Source organism: Miscanthus floridulus, chromosome 13, assembly GCF_019320115.1.
Source record: "Miscanthus floridulus cultivar M001 chromosome 13, ASM1932011v1, whole genome shotgun sequence".
NCBI lineage: Eukaryota > Viridiplantae > Streptophyta > Magnoliopsida > Poales > Poaceae > Miscanthus > Miscanthus floridulus.
Window position 1 is genome coordinate 12311258 of NC_089592.1, and position 20656 is coordinate 12331913.

At 44.4% G+C, this 20656-nt stretch overlaps 2 protein-coding genes, 3 non-coding genes and 3 pseudogenes across 6 annotated transcripts; all 8 read right to left on the bottom strand.

Annotated features, from left to right (window-relative positions):
* Positions 1 to 10395: 10395 nt before the first annotated feature.
* LOC136501095 (organelle RRM domain-containing protein 2, mitochondrial-like) lies at positions 10396 to 15413 on the bottom strand. The gene is made up of 4 exons (XM_066496587.1): positions 15200 to 15413; positions 14243 to 14311; positions 14061 to 14167; positions 10396 to 10825 (listed from the first exon to the last, which is right to left on the bottom strand). The coding sequence occupies exons 1-4, from the start codon at positions 15318 to 15320 to the stop codon at positions 10700 to 10702; spliced, it is 423 nt and encodes a 140-aa protein (XP_066352684.1). The 5' UTR covers positions 15321 to 15413; the 3' UTR covers positions 10396 to 10699.
* On the bottom strand, positions 10951 to 11056 carry LOC136502385 (small nucleolar RNA Z118/Z121/Z120). Its single transcript, XR_010770537.1, has one exon. It is a non-coding gene; the product is annotated as a small nucleolar RNA Z118/Z121/Z120 (small nucleolar RNA).
* On the bottom strand, positions 11479 to 11566 carry LOC136502386 (small nucleolar RNA Z118/Z121/Z120; annotated as a pseudogene).
* On the bottom strand, positions 11786 to 11888 carry LOC136502384 (small nucleolar RNA Z118/Z121/Z120; annotated as a pseudogene).
* On the bottom strand, positions 12069 to 12170 carry LOC136502383 (small nucleolar RNA Z118/Z121/Z120; annotated as a pseudogene).
* Positions 12481 to 12589, bottom strand: LOC136502381 (small nucleolar RNA Z118/Z121/Z120). The gene has a single exon (XR_010770536.1). It is a non-coding gene; the product is annotated as a small nucleolar RNA Z118/Z121/Z120 (small nucleolar RNA).
* On the bottom strand, positions 13432 to 13562 carry LOC136502428 (small nucleolar RNA snoR113). Its single transcript, XR_010770568.1, has one exon. It is a non-coding gene; the product is annotated as a small nucleolar RNA snoR113 (small nucleolar RNA).
* Positions 15414 to 16253: 840 nt separating the features above from the next.
* On the bottom strand, positions 16254 to 18383 carry LOC136501552 (DAG protein, chloroplastic-like). 2 transcript variants are annotated; one of them, XM_066497071.1, is made up of 5 exons: positions 17950 to 18383; positions 17188 to 17285; positions 17032 to 17097; positions 16750 to 16929; positions 16254 to 16663 (listed from the first exon to the last, which is right to left on the bottom strand). In XM_066497071.1, exons 1-4 carry the CDS (start codon positions 18291 to 18293, stop codon positions 16754 to 16756), a joined length of 684 nt encoding a protein of 227 aa, XP_066353168.1. In that variant the 5' UTR covers positions 18294 to 18383; the 3' UTR covers positions 16254 to 16663; positions 16750 to 16753. The 2 variants fall into 2 exon arrangements, with proteins under 2 accessions (XP_066353168.1, XP_066353167.1); XM_066497070.1 differs by having other exon boundaries at positions 16254 to 16671.
* Positions 18384 to 20656: the final 2273 nt, after the last annotated feature.

The following is a 20656-nucleotide window of genomic DNA, read 5'->3' on the forward strand; positions in this document are numbered from 1 at the left end:
CCTGCTCAAATTATTCAAGCTGATAGAGAACGCGCTGCTAGTTTGAATGATGTTCAATCTGAAAATCAGCAAGTTGCTAATTCTATTTTCCCACCTAAAAAGGATAAGTCTACATCTATTTCTAAGGCTGAGGGGATTAAATTGAAGGGTGGTGTTATGCTTGCAACAAAATGTGACTTTGCTGAAATTTCTGATGATGATATTTGCTATGCTTTGGTATGCAAACGAGCTATGTTTTCACTTGATGATATTGTTAGCTTGGTACCTCCTGCTATCATTAACCTTTTGCAGGAGTATGAGGATATTTTTCTAGCTGAGATACCCCCGGGGCTGCCACCTATGAGAGGGATAGAGCATCAAATCGATTTGATTCCGGGAGCGACCTTGCCCAACCGAGCTGCATATCGAACCAATCCTGAGGAAACTAAGGAAATTCGGCAAGTCCAAGACCTTTTGGACCGCGGGTATGTACGTGAAAGCCTTAGTCCTTGTGCTGTTTCTGTACTTTTGGTTCCTAAGAAAGATGGAAGTTGGCGTATGTGTGTTGATTGTAGAGCCATCAATAATATTACTATTTGGTATCGTCATCCTATTCCTAGGCTAGACGACATGCTTGATAAGTTGTGTGGTTCTATAATTTTCACTAAGATTGACTTGCGAAGTGGCTACCACCAGATTAGAATGAAACTTGGAGATGAATGGAAAACTGCATTTAAAACCAAATTCGGGTTGTATGAGTGGTTAGTTATGCCTTTTGGTTTGACAAATGCACCTAGCACTTTCATGCGCTTAATGAATGAGGTTTTAAGAGTTTTTATTGGTCATTTTGTGGTAGTTTACTTTGATGATATATTGATTTACAGCAAGTCTTTTGATGAACATATGGATCACTTACGTGTTGTTTTTAATGCCATACGTGATGCACGTTTATTTGGTAACCTTGAGAAGTGCATTTTTTGCACGGATCGAGTTTCTTTTCTTGGCTATGTTGTAACTCCACAGGGAATTGAGGTGGACGAGATGAAAATTGAAGCCATAAAAAGCTGGCCGGTTCCCCAAACCATCACACAGGTGAGGAGTTTTCTTGGTCTTGCAGGATTCTACCGCCACTTCGTCAAAGATTTTGGCACCATTGCTGCCCCATTGCATGAGTTGACGAAGAAAGGAGTGGTGTTTCATTGGGGAGAGGCACATGAGGAGTCCTTTGACACTTTGAAGGACAAGCTTACACACGCACCATTGCTGCAACTTCCAAATTTTGGTAAGACTTTTGAGCTAGAATGTGATGCTAGTGGAGTTGGCATTGGTGATGTTTTGATGCAAGATGGTAAACCTGTTGCTTACTTTAGTGAAAAATTACATGGTCCTGTTCTTAATTATTCCACGTATGATAAAGAATTGTATGCACTTGTCCGTTCTTTAGAGACGTGGCATCATTATTTGTGGCCTAAAGAATTTGTTATTCATTCTGATCATGAATCGCTTAAGTATCTTCGCTCTCAAAATAATCTGAATCATAGGCATGTTAAATGGGTTGAATTTATTGAGTCTTTTCCTTATATTATCAAACACAAGAAAGGGAAGGATAATGTGATTGCTGATGCATTGTCTAGAAGATATACATTGCTGTCTCAACTTGATTGCCGGATTTTTTGTCTTCAATCCATTAAAGAACAATATGCGCTTGATCCTGATTTTAAGGATATGTTGCTTAATTGTAGAGAGGGACGCACATGGAATAAGTTTATGATCAGCGATGGGTTTTTGTTTAGAGCTAACCGCCTATGCATTCTAGTTAGTTCCGTTCGTCTTTTGTTGTTGCAAGAGGCACATGGAGGCGGATTGATGGGACATTTTGGTGCCAAGAAGACGGAGGAGGTGCTATCCACATACTTCTTTTGGCCTAGGATGAGGCGTGATGTGGAGCGGTACGTGGCTTGATGTGCCACATGTCAAAAAGCTAAGTCGCGATTGAACCCACATGGTTTGTATATGCCTCTTCCTATTCCTTCTACTCCTTGGGCAGATATATCTATGGATTTTGTGTTGGGATTGCCAAGGACTAAGAGGGGGAGGGATAGTATTTTTGTGGAGGTTGATCGTTTTTCTAAGATGGCACATTTTATTCCTTGTCATAAGAGCGACGATGCTATTCATATTGCTGACCTTTTCTTTCAAGAAATTGTTCGCTTGCATGGTATGCCTTCTACTATTGTTTCAGATCGTGATGCAAAATTCTTGAGTCATTTTTGGCGCACATTGTGGAATAAATTGGGGACCAAGCTGCTGTTTTCTACAACATGTCATCCCCAAACTGATGGGCAAACTGAGGTTGTGAATCGAACATTGTCCACCATGTTGAGGGCCATTTTGAAGCATAATTTGAAGATATGGGAAGAGTGTTTGCCGCATGTGGAGTTTGCATATAACAGGGCAGAACATTCCAGTACCAAGGTAAGTCCTTTTCAGGTAGTGTATGGTTTTAACCCCCGTGCTCCTATTGATCTTTTGCCTTTACCTACCACTGAGAGAATACATAGTGATGCTAGAGAGCGTGCTGATTTTATTCGTAAGTTGCATGAAACAACTAAAGCTAATATTGAAAGCATGAATGAAAAGTATAGAATTGCTGGTAGTAAAGGTAGAAAAGAGATTAAACTTGAACCAGGTGATTTGGTTTGGTTACATTTAAGAAAAGATAGATTTCCTGAGCTACGTAAGTCTAAATTAATACCAAGAGCAGCTGGTCCTTATAAGATTATTGAGAAAATAAATGATAATGCATACAAACTTGAGTTGCCACCCGAGTTCGGGGTTAGTCCCACTTTTAACATTGCAGATTTGAAACCTTATTTGGGAGAAGAAGATGAGCTTGAGTCGAGGACGACTCCAATTCAAGAGGGGGAGGATGATGAGCACATCACTCCTTTGGATGTACCAGCTGATCCTCCAACCGTCATGCAAGGTCCAATGACCCGGGCTCGAATGCGTCAACTCAATTTACAGGTGAGCTCGTTCTTAAGCGATCCTTTTTATACTTTTGAGAATAGACTACTACCTAATGATGTTATCTTGCTTAGGAACATTGGAGAGGGTCAAGAGAGACTAAGAGGACGTGGAGGAGGTGATGATGACCAGCAAGGACGTCCAACACAAGCCGGAGGCCCAGTCCAACATGAATTCGAGTCTGCCTCGGCCTCCAGGACCAGTCTGCCTTAAACTGGTCGCCCAGGACGGACCGGACTCCGTTTTTGATGATCCACATATGGATGGAAAGCTAATTTGATAAGGAAGCCAATCCAAGTGGTTTCACATCAAAAGCTGTTCAAAATCAACAGGAATCGTCAAAACAAGTCAGCGTCCAGAATCTGCCAGGGTGCTGCGACACCGTCTTTTGGTCCGTTGGACCATGTATCGAGTTTGGGCCCATTAGGGGCACGTCCAGGGGTCTTGCATGACCCTAGAGTCTTCATAAATAGCCGCCGCCCCTCCATTAGGGTTTGGGTTTTGCTTAGATTAATCTGTTAAGAACAGTTTCGCTGTTCATCGGTTTGTGAGTTTAATCATTCATCTACAAATTAGTTGCGTTCTTTCTTGTTCTTGCTTGTGTTCTTCGTTGCGCAGGCAGGGATTAGCCTTCTTGGCGAGGTCAACCTGGTCCATGACTCGGTTGATAACCAGAGGAGCTGTGGTGCTAAGATTGCAGGGTTCGATCTTTCGATCTGAAGCCGGATCGGTGTGTCACTCTCTGCCACAACGATAGTTACCATCACCTGACGGAAGATCGGGATCCCCATCCCCATTAGGTACCCCGAAAACACATGCCCTGCTTGTGCCCCAGGCACAAGCAGGACCAACCCATCACTCTTCTATCCCGGGTGTCCAGGTCTCCGTCCAAACTGGGACCGAGTCCCAGACTCAGTGCGGTGCAAGGACCTCCTCCACCAAAATAAAACCCTGACAGTCGGTCCGGAAAGAGCTGGATCCGCGATAAGAGAGCAACAAGTCTTCCAAGCGCCCATACACAAGTATGTGCTCAGGATAATAAGTCTGTGACCTGCCTAGAGTCATATGCAATGATCGGTCCTTAACCGACCAGACAGGGAAAAATAGTGTAACCAAGCTATGCCCCGTGTCTACGGCGACACAACTCCTTACACTCACCAATACCCAAACCATATCCCTGCCCGGTCACCATTTTCCTTTCCACCATTTTATATATTCCAAGTGATAATCATATAGTAACATATTTCCTATATCTCGCGAGTGACAGGCAATCACTCGACTTCTACCGGAGTTCTATAGCATAGCAATCTACACGATCCTGTCATACTAGTAAGACTCATAGGATAAAGATATATATGCACGTGGGTTTCATTTAACTCCTTGAAACTTAATGCACAAATATAATTTAAACTACAGAAAGGTAGGGGTTATGCACCGGGGCTTGCCTGGGTAAGATATATTAAAAGTTAGTATCTGCATCTTCAGATCATCCGCCATCAACTGGATAAAAGCCCATCGCATCATCTCCTGGAAAAAATACCCTTACACCATCTTCGGATTCCCAATCATCCTTCGATCGATCCGTTGATCCATCATCGTACCTATATAATATGCATGCGATGCAATACAAAGATGTAATTAATCAACTGTAATCATGACTCGTAAAATACGACATACGCCTCTCGAGCTAACGGGCTAGTTCTAACGACGACCATACTTAGGCTACATATACACGTTGTCGGATAAGGTGTTATTTCCCAACAATTAGTGTAGTTATATAAACCAGTGGTGTATCTTTATTCGGAATAGGGCATCATTATCCATTTAGTAAACTAATTATTCTTGAGCTACAAAAATTACAGTGAGTAGATAATAGTATTAGTAGTTTACTATCAAATTTTTAGAGTCAACACTATTACCGATTTATCCCGAAAATTCCTACAAGTTCATCTTTTAACAATATTAAGCATTTTAAAATACTTATATAGCTCTCAAAAATATTGCCAAACTTTGTGAACAAAATATACTAACAGCTAGAGCATGATTTTAGGAGACTAACAAAACTGGTTTCACTATTTTTGGATCCCTATACTATTTTATATTGATTTTACAATTTTATTTCTGAGACTAAATTAGCAATCGCTTAGAACTAAAGGGCCAACATGCATCAGCCGGCCCAGGTGGGGAGCCACGCGCGGACGGCCCAGCAGCCCCAAGCGGCGCGCAGCCCAGGCGACGATCGCGGCCAGCGGCCCAACTAGCTGGACTGGCGGCCCAGGCGGGCGCCAGGCAGGCCAGCCTAGCACGCGGTGCGGGTGGCCCATGCGCAGGCAGCGGCGCGGGTGGCCCATGCGCAGGCAACGGCGCGGCCCACCAATCAGGCGCTGGTGACGGCAAATAAGCGAAATGACCCCTATGCTGTTCTTGATTCGACCCTAGGTCCATAGTACTGTTCAAATGGGTCATGTATTTCGCAAAAACACCCCTGTATAATTATTTTGCTTGGATTCGTACCCTTCTCTACCTTCTCTTCTTCACCGAGGAGCAGAGGAGATAACGGCGGCTCCTGCGTGGCGAACCAGAAGGCGGGTGCAGCCACGGCGCTGCGGCACGGCACCGGCAACGCCGGCATGAAGTCGGTGAGGGAAGGCGCGGGCGACAAGGTGCTGCGGGCACCTGAGGAGGAGGGCACGGCACACGGGTCCAGGCGCGCGGCATGGGCACGGCCATGGTGTGCAGCGGCACGCGGAGGAGGCATGGGGCTGCGGCGATGCGGCCCGCGGAGATGCGGCGCGGAGAAGGAGCACGGAAGGGATGGTGCTCCAGCGCGACCATGGGGACCCGCGCGAGTGTGTGTGCACACGAGGGAAACATCAGGCGGGCAGCGCGTGCTCGAGCGGCTCCACGGCGGCGCGTGCACGGGCGGGTGCTGCAGGGCAACGCGAACAAGCAAAAAGTGAGGCCGGCGATGGAGGCTCGGAGCGACGGTGGTGACGGACGTGGAGCAGCAGGGCAGCAGCATGCGTGGGCGCCGGGGTACAGAGCGCAGACGAGCCAGCTGGTGAGGCCCGGCTCCTCGGCGACATGAACTTAGCCGACGGTGGCGTGAAGGCGAGGCGTGCGGAGCTCGGCGCGAGGCGAGCGCAAGCCTAGGGCGCACGGCTTAGCCAGGGCACGACGTGCGCCCGCGAGGAAGGCAGGGCGACAATGGTAGAGCATCGACACAAAAAGCAAGCGGAGAGAGGAAGACAAGCGAGATAGGAAGCTAGGGCTGCGGTCCAGCGAGGCCACGACCGGGCACAAGCGCGCGACCCATAGATGAAAAGGAGAGGCGCAAGGAGTAGACCAAGGCGACACAGCGCTGTCAAATCGGGTGCTGGCTCGGCACAGACACAGTCCAGAGACCAATCCAGACCGGCAGCAGAGGCAGAGGAGGAAAAGTCATGCTGCAGCAATGCTCGGCTGCTTGCTAAAAAAATGGAAGACAGCGGATAGAACTTGATGAGACGTTAGCTTTTACTGGCAGCACATGCATGCAGCTCCACGCTACTCATGAGAGCTGGCATCAGGCGATAGCAAGGACACCGCGACGTGGCCGGCAGCGGCATTCATTGTAGCAGAGAAAAAGGGAGGGAGGGAAAGGCCGGCCTGGCTCAGCTTGGTAGATGCGAAGGATACAAGTAAAAGCAGACAGGGACAATACCGAGACAGGAAGCAAAGGCAGCAGGTCAACTAGCACAGTTACACGTTGTTAGATTTAGAGTTACTGCCGTGTGTGTATATATATATACATATACATACATACATACATACATACATACATATATATATATATATACATATATACATACATATATATATATATATATATATATATATATATATAACGGTTTGCTACTTTAGTCAATTTGCAACGTCTAGGCATAGGAAAATTTCAGCAAGCTCGGATTTAAATTTTTATTCTAAAGCTATATATATATCGTTCTATTTATTAATGAGTTTTATTTTATTTATAAACGTTGTTTTTCATGCTTAATCTAATAGAACGAACCATTGCTATCGATTGGCTCGAACTGCCGTTCGACATTCCTAATTATTTCTACGCCTGGCGTGATTCAACTTGAACGTTTATTTGAGTCCGCGAACTCAGTCACACTGGATTCGCGTATCGCGTTGAATACGTTTTAAATAAAAAAATCCGAGAAACTCGTTTCGAAAACTTTACTGAGGCCTAAATCGCGGCGCTAAAAAGGATCGTAACACCGGGGGTGTTACAGGAAGATACGTCTCAAGCGGTCGGTCACTGGTAGGTACCACATTACCAAGGCATGAATTCTTCTCTGCTTTGCATCGTTGCCTAATGGAGTGTCCTCTGGGGGCTGAGATTCTTGTACCACCTTTTTTGTACCCTTCTTATTCCTCTTTTTTCCCATGGAGGCTTCGTCCCCACCGTAAAGGTCATTGTTCTTGTACCGGCTGGCCCCACACCGGGGACATTTATCTAGTGACTTGAACGTTTCACCACGAAAAAGTATACAGTAGTTGGGGCATGCATGGATTTTTTCAACCCCCATTGTCAATGGACTTATGACCTTCTTCACTTGGTATGTGTTGGCGGGAACTGAGTTTGGTTGTGGCAGCACCCATGACGGGAGATGCAATAGATTATTGAAACTACAGTCTGACCAGCCGTACTTAGCCTTCAGGATGAGTAGTTCAAGCACAAAATATAGCAATGTCCAATGTGTCGGACAGTTCTTTTCAACACCATACATAGTCTCCTTCAATGCTTTTGTCACCGTTTCCAAATTTTCTAGACCTTTCGTGCTATTTAGTAAAATCTTTGGTCCAAGGACTCGAATCATGTCCTCCAAATCATCTTCATCCCCGACACGTGCTCCACCATCATTATTGGCACCACCTTCGTCGTTACCATCCCAACCACCAGCATCACCACCTTGTTTATTACCAAACTCGGAATCCATTCGTGCATCAAGCTCTATGAATATTGGGACAAGGATTCTAGGGTTTCGTCGTCATATTCCTCCTCATCCTCATCGTTAACAATAATCGTTTCACCATAATGAATCCACACTATGTAGTCTTCAACAAATCATCGCATAATCAAATGTGATCTGATGATAGTCACATCTGTCCATGCCATACGATTCTTGCAATCTTTACAGGGACAAATAATTGTATCATTATTCTCTGTCAACGTTGTTGCATGCTTATTTGCGACTTCAATAAATTTATCCCCCTCTTCACGGAAACCTGCCTTGAACCTTAACGAACCATACTTCCAAGAGTTCCTATACTCCATCTTTTACAACAACAAAACAAACATTAAAGGACTACTTATTCAGATATATATAAAAATGAATCAAATTAATAATTACTTAAGAATAATTGTATATACTTCAGATATATATGAATATAAATCAAATATAATTACATGAAGCATACAAACACACCATGGTAGAGGAAAATTAATTAATGACCCATTTATCCATAAATAATTAAAATATATATTTGTTGATTACAATAAACAATTTCAAAGACAACAATTAGCAACAGTTATATTTTATCCAATATCTTTCATGTAAACTCTAGTCCAATTTCATCAAACACAAATTTACAAAAACAAAATTAATAAAAAAACCAAACCCTAGATCTAGATCTACATGCACATGAAACATCCATAAAACTAACTAATTATTCACTAAAATCAAGAAATATGGACCAAATAAAGGTATGATCTTGTTCCCTTACCTAATTTACCATAGTACGTTTAAAACTTGGGTCTAATTTGCTTCATAAGTAGCTCAAGCACCATAGAAGAGAGAGAAAAATAAAACTCTAATTACTCGCTGACCAACCATTAAAATTTAAAAAAAAGTGTAGAATAGCATTTTCTTACCTTCTACAGCCTCTCCACCAAAGGATTTGAGACCAAAATCTTCCCCCTTAGTAGAGCAATTTTTAGGAGGTGCCCAAGGCCTCCCATCTTTCTTTCACGAGTTGGAGTGAGTGACTCGAGGAGAAAGAATATGCTGCAGTTTGTTTTATATGTGGGTCATTTGTAGGGGCGGCTGGTGATTGAGCCACCCCTACAAATCGGAGGTATTTATACACGGTCATTTGTAGGAGCGGCTTAATCACCAGCCGCCCCTACAAATAGCAACACCCGGGGCGACTGGTGAGTGAGCCGCCCCTATAAATCCAACCCATTTGTAGGGGCGGCTAGTCTCGTGGTTCCCGAGCACGCCACGGCTCCATCACCAGCTGTCCCTACAAAAATTTTATCCCGTTGCTACAAACCGTTTTTCACGTAGTGGGTACTTCATAGTACAAGTAGTTGCAGTGCTTGTGACGCATGTTAAAATAGATCTGAAAATGGTTGTGTGTGTTATTAGGACTTAGACAAATTAAAGGCAATCTGATCTACGCGATTGACATCTTTCCTCAGACCTCAGCTAAGGTCGCGTTGGATTGGTTTGGGATTACGAGAATCCAGTATCCCTTATTATTTAGGTTCTCTTGGATTTTAGCATTTTTAAAAATGTGTTCTGGGATTTTTCGAATCTCACATATTTGTGTGTTTAAAAAAAAACAGATATGTCTCCCCAAAAAAGAGGCCAGTCTTTTCCTTCTTACTGTGTGGATTAGCTTCAGCTACACCTGTGTTATGCAGTTGATTATAGGTCACTGTCTCTTTTTTTTGGGGCGGAAGGTCACTGTCTCATTTTAGTTTGGTTCGTCACTGACGCATTCAAACCCCATTTTAGATTTGGATTTGGATATAAACAGCCGGATAGATAAACAACCGTGCAAGGAGTGTAATCCACGTAGCTGGACTGGACGAGGTGCTTTGCCTGCGACGCCGGGCACCTCTCGCCGTCACTTTGATCTCGCGCTGCCCATATCTGCAGCGCGAGCACGACACCAATGAAAGGCACCCCTGATATTTTATTGTAGCACGACACCATGGCAGCACAGCGCACAGCAGTGTCGTGCATCACCAGCTGGCTGGCTGCAGGCACACCAAATGGAGACACCGGCATCAGCAGGCAATGCGCACCAATGGTGAAATCAACAGCATCAAACCATATCAGGTAACACGAGACCAAACCACTTCAGGAAACCAACCATGTGGGCAAATCAGAAGCAAGACAAGAACAGCAGGCAACAACAAAGCATGATCATGCAGGCACGCCGATCAGATAACGGATGAAATGTCCTGCGCAGAACCAACGGCCAGCTCCCACCAGACGTCCTTACTCTGTGAGATGCGAGTCGTTATCCAGCATAGACACAGCATATGCACATGCCACAAGCTGAGAAGAGCGACGACAATTCAAACAAAACGACATTTCCACACACATGACAAGCACAACAGCAGGCATTATTCGCAAAGGTTTTCGACTGTTTCTCGACTGTTGCAGATTGAGAGTAATACTTTTGTTTTGGTCCGTATCCAGATCTACTACAACTACCACTTCATGTGGAAGACATGGACGCGAGAAAAACGACCACCCAAACATGGTAGGAATATTGGAACGGTAAGGGCATTCACACCTAGGACACCACGCACAATATATCTATATGAATTAGATGCTGAATTGATGGCCTCTCAATCCACTGTGAGCCCTGAGCCTCAGGCTGGATGGGGGCTCTCATGATATTACTTCATCTACTGTGCACCCCAGGAACTTGATGGAGCACCCCATGATTGCTGCGGCTGCGAATTCATCCCTCCTTGCTCCGGCGGTGCTCTGGGTCTAGCGTATTCCGCGAAAATAACCCATCCATCAAGGAACTGCACAAAAAATGGAGCAGGATGCATTGAAGCATGGCTATACAAGAAAGAAAACAAACTTTGACATGCTGCTCATCAATATCTTTCACAAAGATTAAGACTAAGACACATGATAGTAAGACTGAATTTTGCTCAGAAACCATATTCAGTCTTGGTATAATCAGAAGAGGTACACACTTAAAAAGCTAACCCCTTCAGATACCGTCCTAATAGGAATCCTCACGGCTAATATAAAGAACAAGCATGATCCAAAAATGGGGACAGAAGAAAGCTATGCCTGGAGACAGGATAGGGCAATCACAACACCGTAATAATGTTGGCATTGGAAAGTGACGAACATAACCACATCAGTCAGGTTGATAAAAAAAAGGGAATCATTGGCTGGGTTCCTCAGAGGTATGGTTGGATTTGCTCAGAAACCATATTCAGATTTGGTATAATTGGCATTGGAAAGTGACGAACATAGCCACATCAGTCAGGTTGATAAAAAAAAGGGAATCATTGGCTGGGTTCCTCAGAGGTATGGTTGGATTTGCTCAGAAACCATATTCAGATTTGGTATAATTGGCATTGGAAAGTGACGAACATAGCCACATCAGTCAGGTTGATAAAAAAAAGGGAATCATTGGCTGGGTTCCTCAGAGGTATGGTTGGATTTGCTCACAAACCATATTCAGTTTTGGTATAATCAGAAGGGCTGCACTTAAGATACCATCCTAGTAGGAGTCCTAACAACAAACATAAAGAACAAGAATGATCCAAAAAGAAGTCCCCACGGCAAATATAAAGAACAAGCATGATCCAAAAATGGAAACAGAAGAAAGCTGTGCCTGGAGACAGGAAAGGGCAATCACAACACCATAATAAAGTTGGCATTGGAAAGTGAAGAACGTAACCACATCAGTCAGGTTGATTAAAAAAAAGGGGAATCATTGGCTGGGTTCCTCAGAGGTATGGTTGGATTTGCTCACAAACCATATTCAGTTTTGGTATAATCAGAAGGGCTGCACTTAAAAGTCATACCCTTAAGATACCGTCCTAATAGGAGTCATCACGGCAAATATACAGAACAAGTATGACCCAGAAGAGAACACAGAAGACAAAACTGTGCTGGGAAACAGATAAGGGCAATGCCAATAATATAATAATAATGTTGGCACAAGGAAAGCGGCAAATGTAATTACATAAATCAGGTTGATCGAAAAGGGTAAAACATTGATTGGGTTCTTCAGTGGAACAACTAGATTTGCTCAGAAACCATATTCAGTTTTGGTATAATCAGATGGGATGCAACAAAAGTTGTCCCCTTCAGATACCGTCCTAATAGGAGTCATCATAGCAATCATCCATAGACAAGATTTACATGTACAACAAGTCAAAATCAAAATATTACTAGAAAGCTACAGTATCTTCAGATACAAACAATGATAGGACCAGCAAAATAGTTTTGCTAAAAAGTCATTTGATCTTCGATATAAGCAAACAATTGTTGTCAAAATAGCTCATGTTCACACACAATAAAATTAAAAGGATTTAGATAGCTGCAAAACATTTAATACAAGGAGCATATAAAAACAAAAGGCAACAAAAAGCTTTGACAGAACTCCATGGAACGGAACAATAACAATGAGCATATGGGTTTTATTGCAATAAAAAGTTTGCTCGGATTTTCAATCTCAGTTCTGGATGTAATCATGTAAGGAATGGCCTTTCAAGAACCACCTCGCTCATATACCGTCCTTTTACAGATCATCACGGCAAGCCAGGGATGAAATAAAACTGAAACTTAAACGATAAAATATGAAAACTTGCACACTACCCATGCTTTTCAACTATAGGGACTAGAATGATGTATGCAGAAGCAGTAGTAACTAGAAAGGGTCATACCCATACCGAGATGCATAGAAATGGAAATTCAAGTTGGTCACTTAGCCCACAAATTTAACTTCACATTTTTATAGGACAATCACAGCATAGTTTCATTTATGTGATGGTCATGTGTCTGGGTCGAGCAAGATTAAGCAGAGACAGTAGTTGCTAAGTTTGACACAAAATAGTGAGAGCCGTATATTTGTGAGGAACCAAATTGGCACCAAAGTCGGCCTCATGGAAAGACAAAATGTCCATAAAATTATGGTAATTGGTAGGTAATCTACAGTTCACATATAACAGGCCCTGTTATCAAGGTTGAAAAAGGGATGGCCCAACCTATCCTGGTCCACTATGCAATGGAAGATTAAAAGTTCTAGGGCCAACAATAATATTCTGTTTGTCCCAACCAATGGGCCATACAGGCCAGAACAATTTTTTGAGCTTGTGGGAAACTGCAATGAGGTTGCACTACTGAAAAATGGAACTCTCTAGTCCATCAAACATTTGGAGTTCCTTTCTTTTGCATGTCACAACCAAATAATGTTCCTGCTCTACACTGGTATTGCAATTCACACACTGAACAGATCTGGTGCTCAGTTTTTGAAACAAGGTATTGCAGGTAAATAACTATATTGCATTACTACAAGCCATTTTGATAGCCAAGCCAAGTCATTTTCAAGGGAAGAAGTGAAACATGAAGAGATCCATTGTAAAAAGAAGATAGAATTGAGTATATGGCTCAGAGAACCTTTCGCCGAATCACATCATGCTACTACCATCCCACTCCTAGAAGACAAGAGACTCATCATATCTGGGAAACTGGGAGGCAGCCGTAAGACCGGCCTTTCAGATCTCATCACTGCCATTTCATAACATAAAGACAAAGCAGTAACAGACACAAAAACTGGGATGCCTCCCAAATGTCACTAGCTGGGCATACAATCGAATCAGAGTCATCTTCACCAGTTCTCACTATGCATCAGGCAGCAGAGAACACACTGAAGGGAAACAATCAAAAGGCATGACATCATGGAACAAGTGCCTAGGGTTGATGGAAGTGTCTACCTGGTGTGGCAGTCTCACCAGAAGAGAGGCTACAGGCATGTGACCTCAAGCAGACGAATGAATAGTCAGACAGGAAGGAACCATCGAATGGGTCAAATCAAACACAGGCTATGGACTGTGTCCACCGTACAAACACAAGAAATCTATGTTCCGCGCATAGTTCGCACTAATGTTTTGCCCCATCAGAGAGACTTTTTAGGTAGGAATGCTGCAGTCCAGAAATCAACAGCAGCAAGCACTATAAAACAGCACTCCTTCAATTTATATATAAGACAAAATAAATGTAAAGTAACCATACCTTTCCATCCATTCCTTCTATTCCTTTAGTTGCCTCTTCAGTTGTAGCATACCTTACAAAGCCAAATCCCTTAGAAAACCCACTGACACGGTCGGTCACAACTCGAGCTGCAATTGGAAGAGAAATGATAAGCTTCAAATCCTTGGCACGAAAATAATGGCAAAGGAAGGAGAAAGCCATACCATGCACAACTTCACCGAACTTCGCAAAGGCATCTCTAAGTCCTTCAGTTGTGGTACGCTTGCTTAATCCTGCAAGTTAGATGTTTAAATCAGAATTGAATGGAAAACGAAGAGACAGATATCCTAATTCTAATTCTGTAACAGAAGTGAGCTTACTACTGCATCTTTATATTTTGTTAAGACTGTAAAAAATTAGTAACATCCAGACCAATTAGATACCATTTTCTGTCACAGACTTCTTGTGAACTCAGAAATCAAAGTGTAGCCACGCTGTGTTCAAGTTGTGCTTTTAGGTCATTTTCGAGTTTCACTAGTTTGAAACTATGAAGTTCCTCATACGTCCACAATCACAAACTAAGGTGGCTAAAATTTCACCACCCCAAGTGTAGACGATTGAAATTATGGGATGACAAGGAAATGGTCAGGGATTTCAATTATTGGGCTCCCCCATCCTGATGTGATCTGAATATATGATTCTCTAGAAGCCTGTGGGCAAATTTTTCTATAGGTAGCTAACACCACCGTCGATGGGATAAATAAATGGAAATTAAACCAATCACCAGGAGTATACAGTAAAACCCTAAGTTGGACATGAGGATTGAGGTGAATACATGCACATCCAAACAAGGCCTAAGCTGGAACGAAGGAAACCTACATGGTCATTCTCCAGCACCGTGGATGCATACGCCATGATTTCATTCGCAATCAGTACACACCTCAAAATTTTACCCAAATTTCCGAGGAGCAAGCTAACAATGAAACCATTCCTATACATTAACCACGACGAGATCCAGCTCTACCAAACCTAACGGACAGGTAAAATCACGGCCGCACGACCATCCATCAACGCCAGAGATTCAATATTCGAGATAATCGAGCTAAACGAATAGAGGATCGCCGCCATAGGTTTCACCAGAAAAAGGGAAACAGGAGAGAAGGGAGGAGGAGGAGCCGCACCGGAGACGAAGAGGTTGGGGGAGGGGTCGGCCTGGGGGCGCGGGGCGGGCGCCTTCGGCGGCGCGAAGGCAGAGACAGAGAACATGCGCCGGAACCCTGACCTCGCCACAGCCGCCGCCATCGCCGCCGCCGCCGCCGCCGGAACTTTGGTGCCGAGAGACTGGATGTGGAATTAGGGATCCGCCGCCGTTGGGGTTTAAGAGCTTTCTAGGGCTCCGAGTTAAATGACCATTTTACCCCCTCCGTGGCGGCGGCAGGGTTTTACTCTGAAATTGACCAGAATACCCTTCTCTCCTTTTGCTTCTCTTTTTCAGCAAGCAATATCTAGTGGCCGTCGGATTAGCAGATGAATGACTGAGATCTTCACTTCTCGGGTTCTTCTTTAGGCTGTTTGGAGCATACGTTTTACTTTTTTTTTTGCGAATATCGTTCTACAAAATTCATGCGAAACATTTGAACATAATGCTAAGTCTGATAGTATAGTTCTGAATTGTTCTCATAATTTTTAACGTAAATTTCTTTACCACAGGATTCTCAATAAATTGTGGAACGAGAGACAACCAAGTCTGATAGGACGTGTTTGCTGGCTGAAGCAAGCACAATTCAGCATATACTGTTTTTTTAATGCCTCCATACTTCAAGTATACTTGGAGATCATTCTAGGGCACAACACCTTAACCATTGTAGAGCATCTGCACTTGAGGCTGTAAAGAAAACTGAAGAAAAAACACCGGTGCGAACCTGCGTTGAGTGGCACTCAAACTCAGGTGGCAAGCGCTCCACCCGAGATGAACGAACAATTCTTCAACAAAAGCAGAAGTTGAACAATTCTTCACTAAATTCAACCGAACGGTTGACCTCGTTAGTTCTAATGTCTAGCCAGGTAGGCCATTCCTTTACAAACCAACCACCTTGGATAAGAAGATTAACGATCGACGGTTTAAGAGTTCAGGAGTGAGAGTGAGCATCGAGATTCATATCCTACGATCAAACATTGGCCAGCATTTCACAATGACACAATCCAGTGCCCAGAAAAACACGTCAGATTCAAAGGGCCTGCAAATCTCACTTAATTCAGCGATCCAATACGCAAATAGGAACATAACAATGCGAGTCTGATCCCATGGCTAAATGCCAACTTCATTCAGTCTAAACAAGCCCTGAGGGAAAAGCCACACATTTCACACAATCAGCAATACAGCTAGACCAGTCGGCATCATACATTTCACTAGGAGTCCGGAGAATAGTAGGGTTTTCAGTTTCTGTCACACCTAGCTCAAAATATCAGCACACACAACCACGTGATCCAGATACAAGCTGCCCAGGCTGCTTGGACAGTACCGTGTGACATTTTGGGCTGACGATGATGATGGATCTGCCTGTACTGCCCGTATGTGGCGCCAAAGTGCCAATGTGACAGAATTAGGCGTGCTCTTTTGTTTTAGTAAGTATGTGGATAAATGCCTGCAAAACTGACACAAGAAGCACCGGGTTAAGTTTAGACACCAGTCTGAACATATATATGGTCAGATTTGGATGCGTTTTTCTACCTCATCATGAAGATGCTGACTCAGTCTGAGGCGCCTGTTGCCTTGGTTTCCTGCTGGCTGCTGGGGGGCCATCTCTTCGCCTCTCATACCGTCTACTCTCATACTTGGATGTTCTCCGCTCCTTTGGTTGGTAGGTTGGGTACGTGCAGGGAATTATCTCACCGTTGATGTACTTGTCACCTGAATGGAGGAAAGCAAAAAGGGTTGAACAGCTTGTGATGAAAGAAGCCAGAAGCATCTAAAAGTGCAGCTGCATGCAGATATCGACAGCGTTGCACTGACCTCCATAGTCCTTGTTTTTCACATCGATGTAGGAATCAGGAAGCACCCACAGAACTCCAGGCAAACCTACAGGAAGAGGAATGACAGTTTGAGCCAGGGCCCATCCAAAAATGTTTAGAACAATTGGTTAGTTGGTTTAGTCAATCGAGGAGTTACCCTTGAACTTCTCCGACGTCTCCTCGTCGACAGTGCACTGGAACCCAGTGTAGGTGGTTGTGCTGAAGGCATACATGTTCTTCTTGGCTTCCTCCATGCTGCCAAGTGCCAACACAACAAAACATTCAATCTAGGAATCATATGTACAGCTGCGCACAATTATTTGATTTAACCAAATAGAAATCATGCCACAGCCATCTTATCAGGTCGATTTACTAGAGGACGAGTCTTCATATGCCATCACAAAATGCTGGCCCTAAACTACAGAGCAGGTTACATCAGGCAGTGAAATGTCACTCTTCACATATATGTGCAGTAACAATGGATAACGTAACTGTTTTGTATGTTCTAACCTCTAAGTGCTATCTAATGGCCACTGGCTGTGTATATGCTACACATTGTCAATCTTGCTGACCAGGCAATGGCTTGTTTGTTATCTTACATATCTGCTACCAACATGATTAATGTATGAGATTTGTGGGTTTCCAATGCCCATCCCTATCCAAACTAGAACGCTCCGTCTTTTGCGGTTTTAACCCTTTTACCCCATCGCTGGTACTGCAGAAAAATAGCATTTCGTTCCCCAGTCATATTGCCCATGCGATTTAGCATGTGAGCAATAGGCGCTCCCATCACCGGCACTACAGAAAAATAGCATTTTGTTCGCCCAACCATATTGCCGTTGCAATTTAGCATGTGAGCAATGGCCGCACGAGCGGACCACGCGCAAGCATCGGTGAGGTTACCAGAGGGGGTGTATACCTGCCGAGGACGGTGGCGAGGGTGTTGAGGTAGGTGTCGATCATCTGCTCGCGGGTGGGCGCGGGGTCCTTGGGGAACTCCATGACGATCAGCCAGTGGTTGTAGTCGCACCCGGGGAGCAGTATCGTCTCCCTCTCATCGCCCCCGGCCCCGGCAGCCGCCGGCCTCGGCTCCCGCTCGCGGCACGGGCGCAGGGGCGCCGCCGCGACGGCGAATGAGGGGAAGGCGGCGGCACGCGGGAGGGAGGAGAAGGCGGAGGTGGAGGAAGGCTTGGGCGACGGGAAGGCGAAGGCCTGCGCCGCGAGGCGCGCGGTGGCGGCGGTGGTCGGGAGGGAGGCGGACATGGGAGCGCGCGAGGTTTTTGCCGCAAGGGGATAAGGTAAGACAGGAAGAGAGAGGGGAGAGTGTCCGTCTCCGTGCGCACTTTAAGGGCTCGTTCGTTTGCCGTGGATTGAATGCCTGGAATGATTCCAGCTGAAATTGCTTCACAATTTGTATAGTTTTCATAAGCTGAAATTGTTCCTGGGCCAAATCCAGGGCAACCGAACGTAGCCTAAAGAGGACAGGACAGGATGGAGAAGATTTTTTTCGAGGGTTTTAGCCGGCCGGGCCATTACAAGCGTTGAGTGGACGGGCCAGATGATGGCCACAGAGGTTTTCGATTTTTTTTTTAAAAAAAAAACTTTTTACCACCGAACTCTTAGGACACGATTGATTTTTTTTAGCAAACATACGACATGTTTGATAGAAAGTCTAATTAGACAGGTGTAAAAATTAGTCTAAATTAGCTTTATACTAAACATAAAGGCTAATAGATGGACTAATTTGTTGGACAAGTTTTCAACTAGTTGTTAACCTATTAGCTTGTTAATCATAACAAATTTAAGCTAATTTTTAGTCCCAACTAGTAACTAGCCATATATTCCAACGTGCTAGTACAATGTAGACGCCCACAACACGCACGCACACTCATCTCTATGGACATATGTACGCAAACCCTACTTTTATGAGCACCTCTAAATGACTGAGCCGGCAGATCTAGAGATTCACGAAGTCACCACTGGGGACATCGCTTACCACTAAAAGCATAGCCTCTATGAGCACCTCCTAATGACTGAGCCGGCAGATCTCGAGATTCACGAAGTCACTACTGGCGCCTCGCTATCGAGGGGGACGTCGTCTATCACTGAAATCATAGCGCCGTTAAATCCTAGAATAAATCTAGAAAAATACGAGCACACATGCTAAGTCTAGGACTTGAACTCGAATGGACATATTCTACCATAAAGAACCAAACCAACTGATGTATGATCAGTTCGCTATTCCAACGTACTTTTAGTATAGTTTATTTAAACTTTCTTTACCCTAGACTATGGGGGTGTTTGGTTCTTTAGTCACTCCTAAAATTCATGTCACATCGAATGTTTACATATTAATAAAAAGCATTAAATATAGATTAATTATAAAACCAATTACATAGATGAAGGCTAATTTGCGAGACGATTTTTTTAAGTCTAATTAATTTGTCATCAGCACATGTTTACTATAACACCCCGTTGTCAAATCATGAACTAATTAGGCTTAAAAGATTCGTCTCGCAAATTAGTTGCAAGTTGTGCAATTAGTTTCGTAATTAGTCTATATTTAATACTACATACATGTGTCCAAACATTCAATGTGACAGGAATTTTAGAAGCGCCTATAGAACCAAACAAGGCCTATATAGGCCTCGTTCGGCTTATCCCATATTCAGCTTGTTCAGTTTGTTTTTTTTCAACCAAAACAGTATTTTTCTCTCACAATAATTCAGCCAGAACAATATTTTTCAGCCAAAATTCAGCAAGCCGAACGAGCCATACTCTTAAGCCAGTCTGTGGAGTTGATGTGGCGATCCCACGTGACACAGCCCACATGTTAATCTCTCACCTTTCCTTCTTTCTCTTCCCCGTTTGTTTCTTTAGCCATGGGTTGACGTCTTCAATTATTTTTTTATCATGTTTTTTTACCTATGGGATGACGTCTGCAATTATTTTTTCTATGATAATGCTACCATCAAGACTACTGGAAGCCAGACAACTCGCTCCACTCGCGCCGCTCGCCTAAAAAAACCAAATCCCCAAGGAAGCTCGTCTCCCCAATTCCATGCTCGTGCGTCGCGGTTTCACGGCGCCGTGCGGCCGTCCAACTGTCCCAATCTGCCGTGCTTCCGCCTCCATCCCGCGCACGCCACCTGCCATCCCCCATGGCTCGTTTGTCTCCCGCGGAGAGCAGAAATGCTCCGCGTGAGGTACGCTGCCAGCTGCCCCACTGACTGCAGCTGTCGCCGGGCCCAGTCACCGACACCTCGCCCTCGGCCTTCAAGCTCCATGCGCATGCTCGGCGAGTGCAACGGCGCCTCCGTCCCCCGCCGTGCTCCGTCCGTCGCCACGCCTAGGCCAGGCGGCCAGGAGAAGGGGCGTCGTTGGCCAGGCGCAGGCGCAACTGGCCGCTGCCAAGCCGCGCCACCATCCTCGGCTGTCGACTGGCTAGAACCGGCCGTCCCCCGCTCTGCGCTACGTCTTACGGAAGAAGGGTGAAAAACGCATATTGTAAGCGTCAGTGTTTCAAATGTTTCAGAAATATGCTGCAGGTATTTCATACGAATGTTGCAAAAGTAGATCGGAATATTGCACATGTTGCAGTGTTGTATATGTATGTTGCAAGCTCA

Excerpts from the sequence above, each read along its gene's own strand:
- LOC136501552 (XM_066497071.1), bottom strand. The coding sequence starts at position 18,293 with ATGTCCGCCTCCCTCCCGACCACCGCCGCCACCGCGCGCCTCGCGGCG. Across the intron at positions 17,286-17,949 it reads CTCGCCACCGTCCTCGGCAG|CATGGAGGAAGCCAAGAAGA; the intron begins GTATACACCCCC and ends GGCACTTGGCAG. Across the intron at positions 16,930-17,031 it reads GAAAAACAAGGACTATGGAG|GTGACAAGTACATCAACGGT; the intron begins GTCAGTGCAACG and ends TCCTCCATTCAG.
- LOC136501095 (XM_066496587.1), bottom strand. The coding sequence starts at position 15,320 with ATGGCGGCGGCTGTGGCGAGGTCAGGGTTCCGGCGCATGTTCTCTGTC. Across the intron at positions 14,312-15,199 it reads CCCCAACCTCTTCGTCTCCG|GATTAAGCAAGCGTACCACA; the intron begins GTGCGGCTCCTC and ends TCTAACTTGCAG. Across the intron at positions 14,168-14,242 it reads GTTCGGTGAAGTTGTGCATG|CTCGAGTTGTGACCGACCGT; the intron begins GTATGGCTTTCT and ends TTCCAATTGCAG.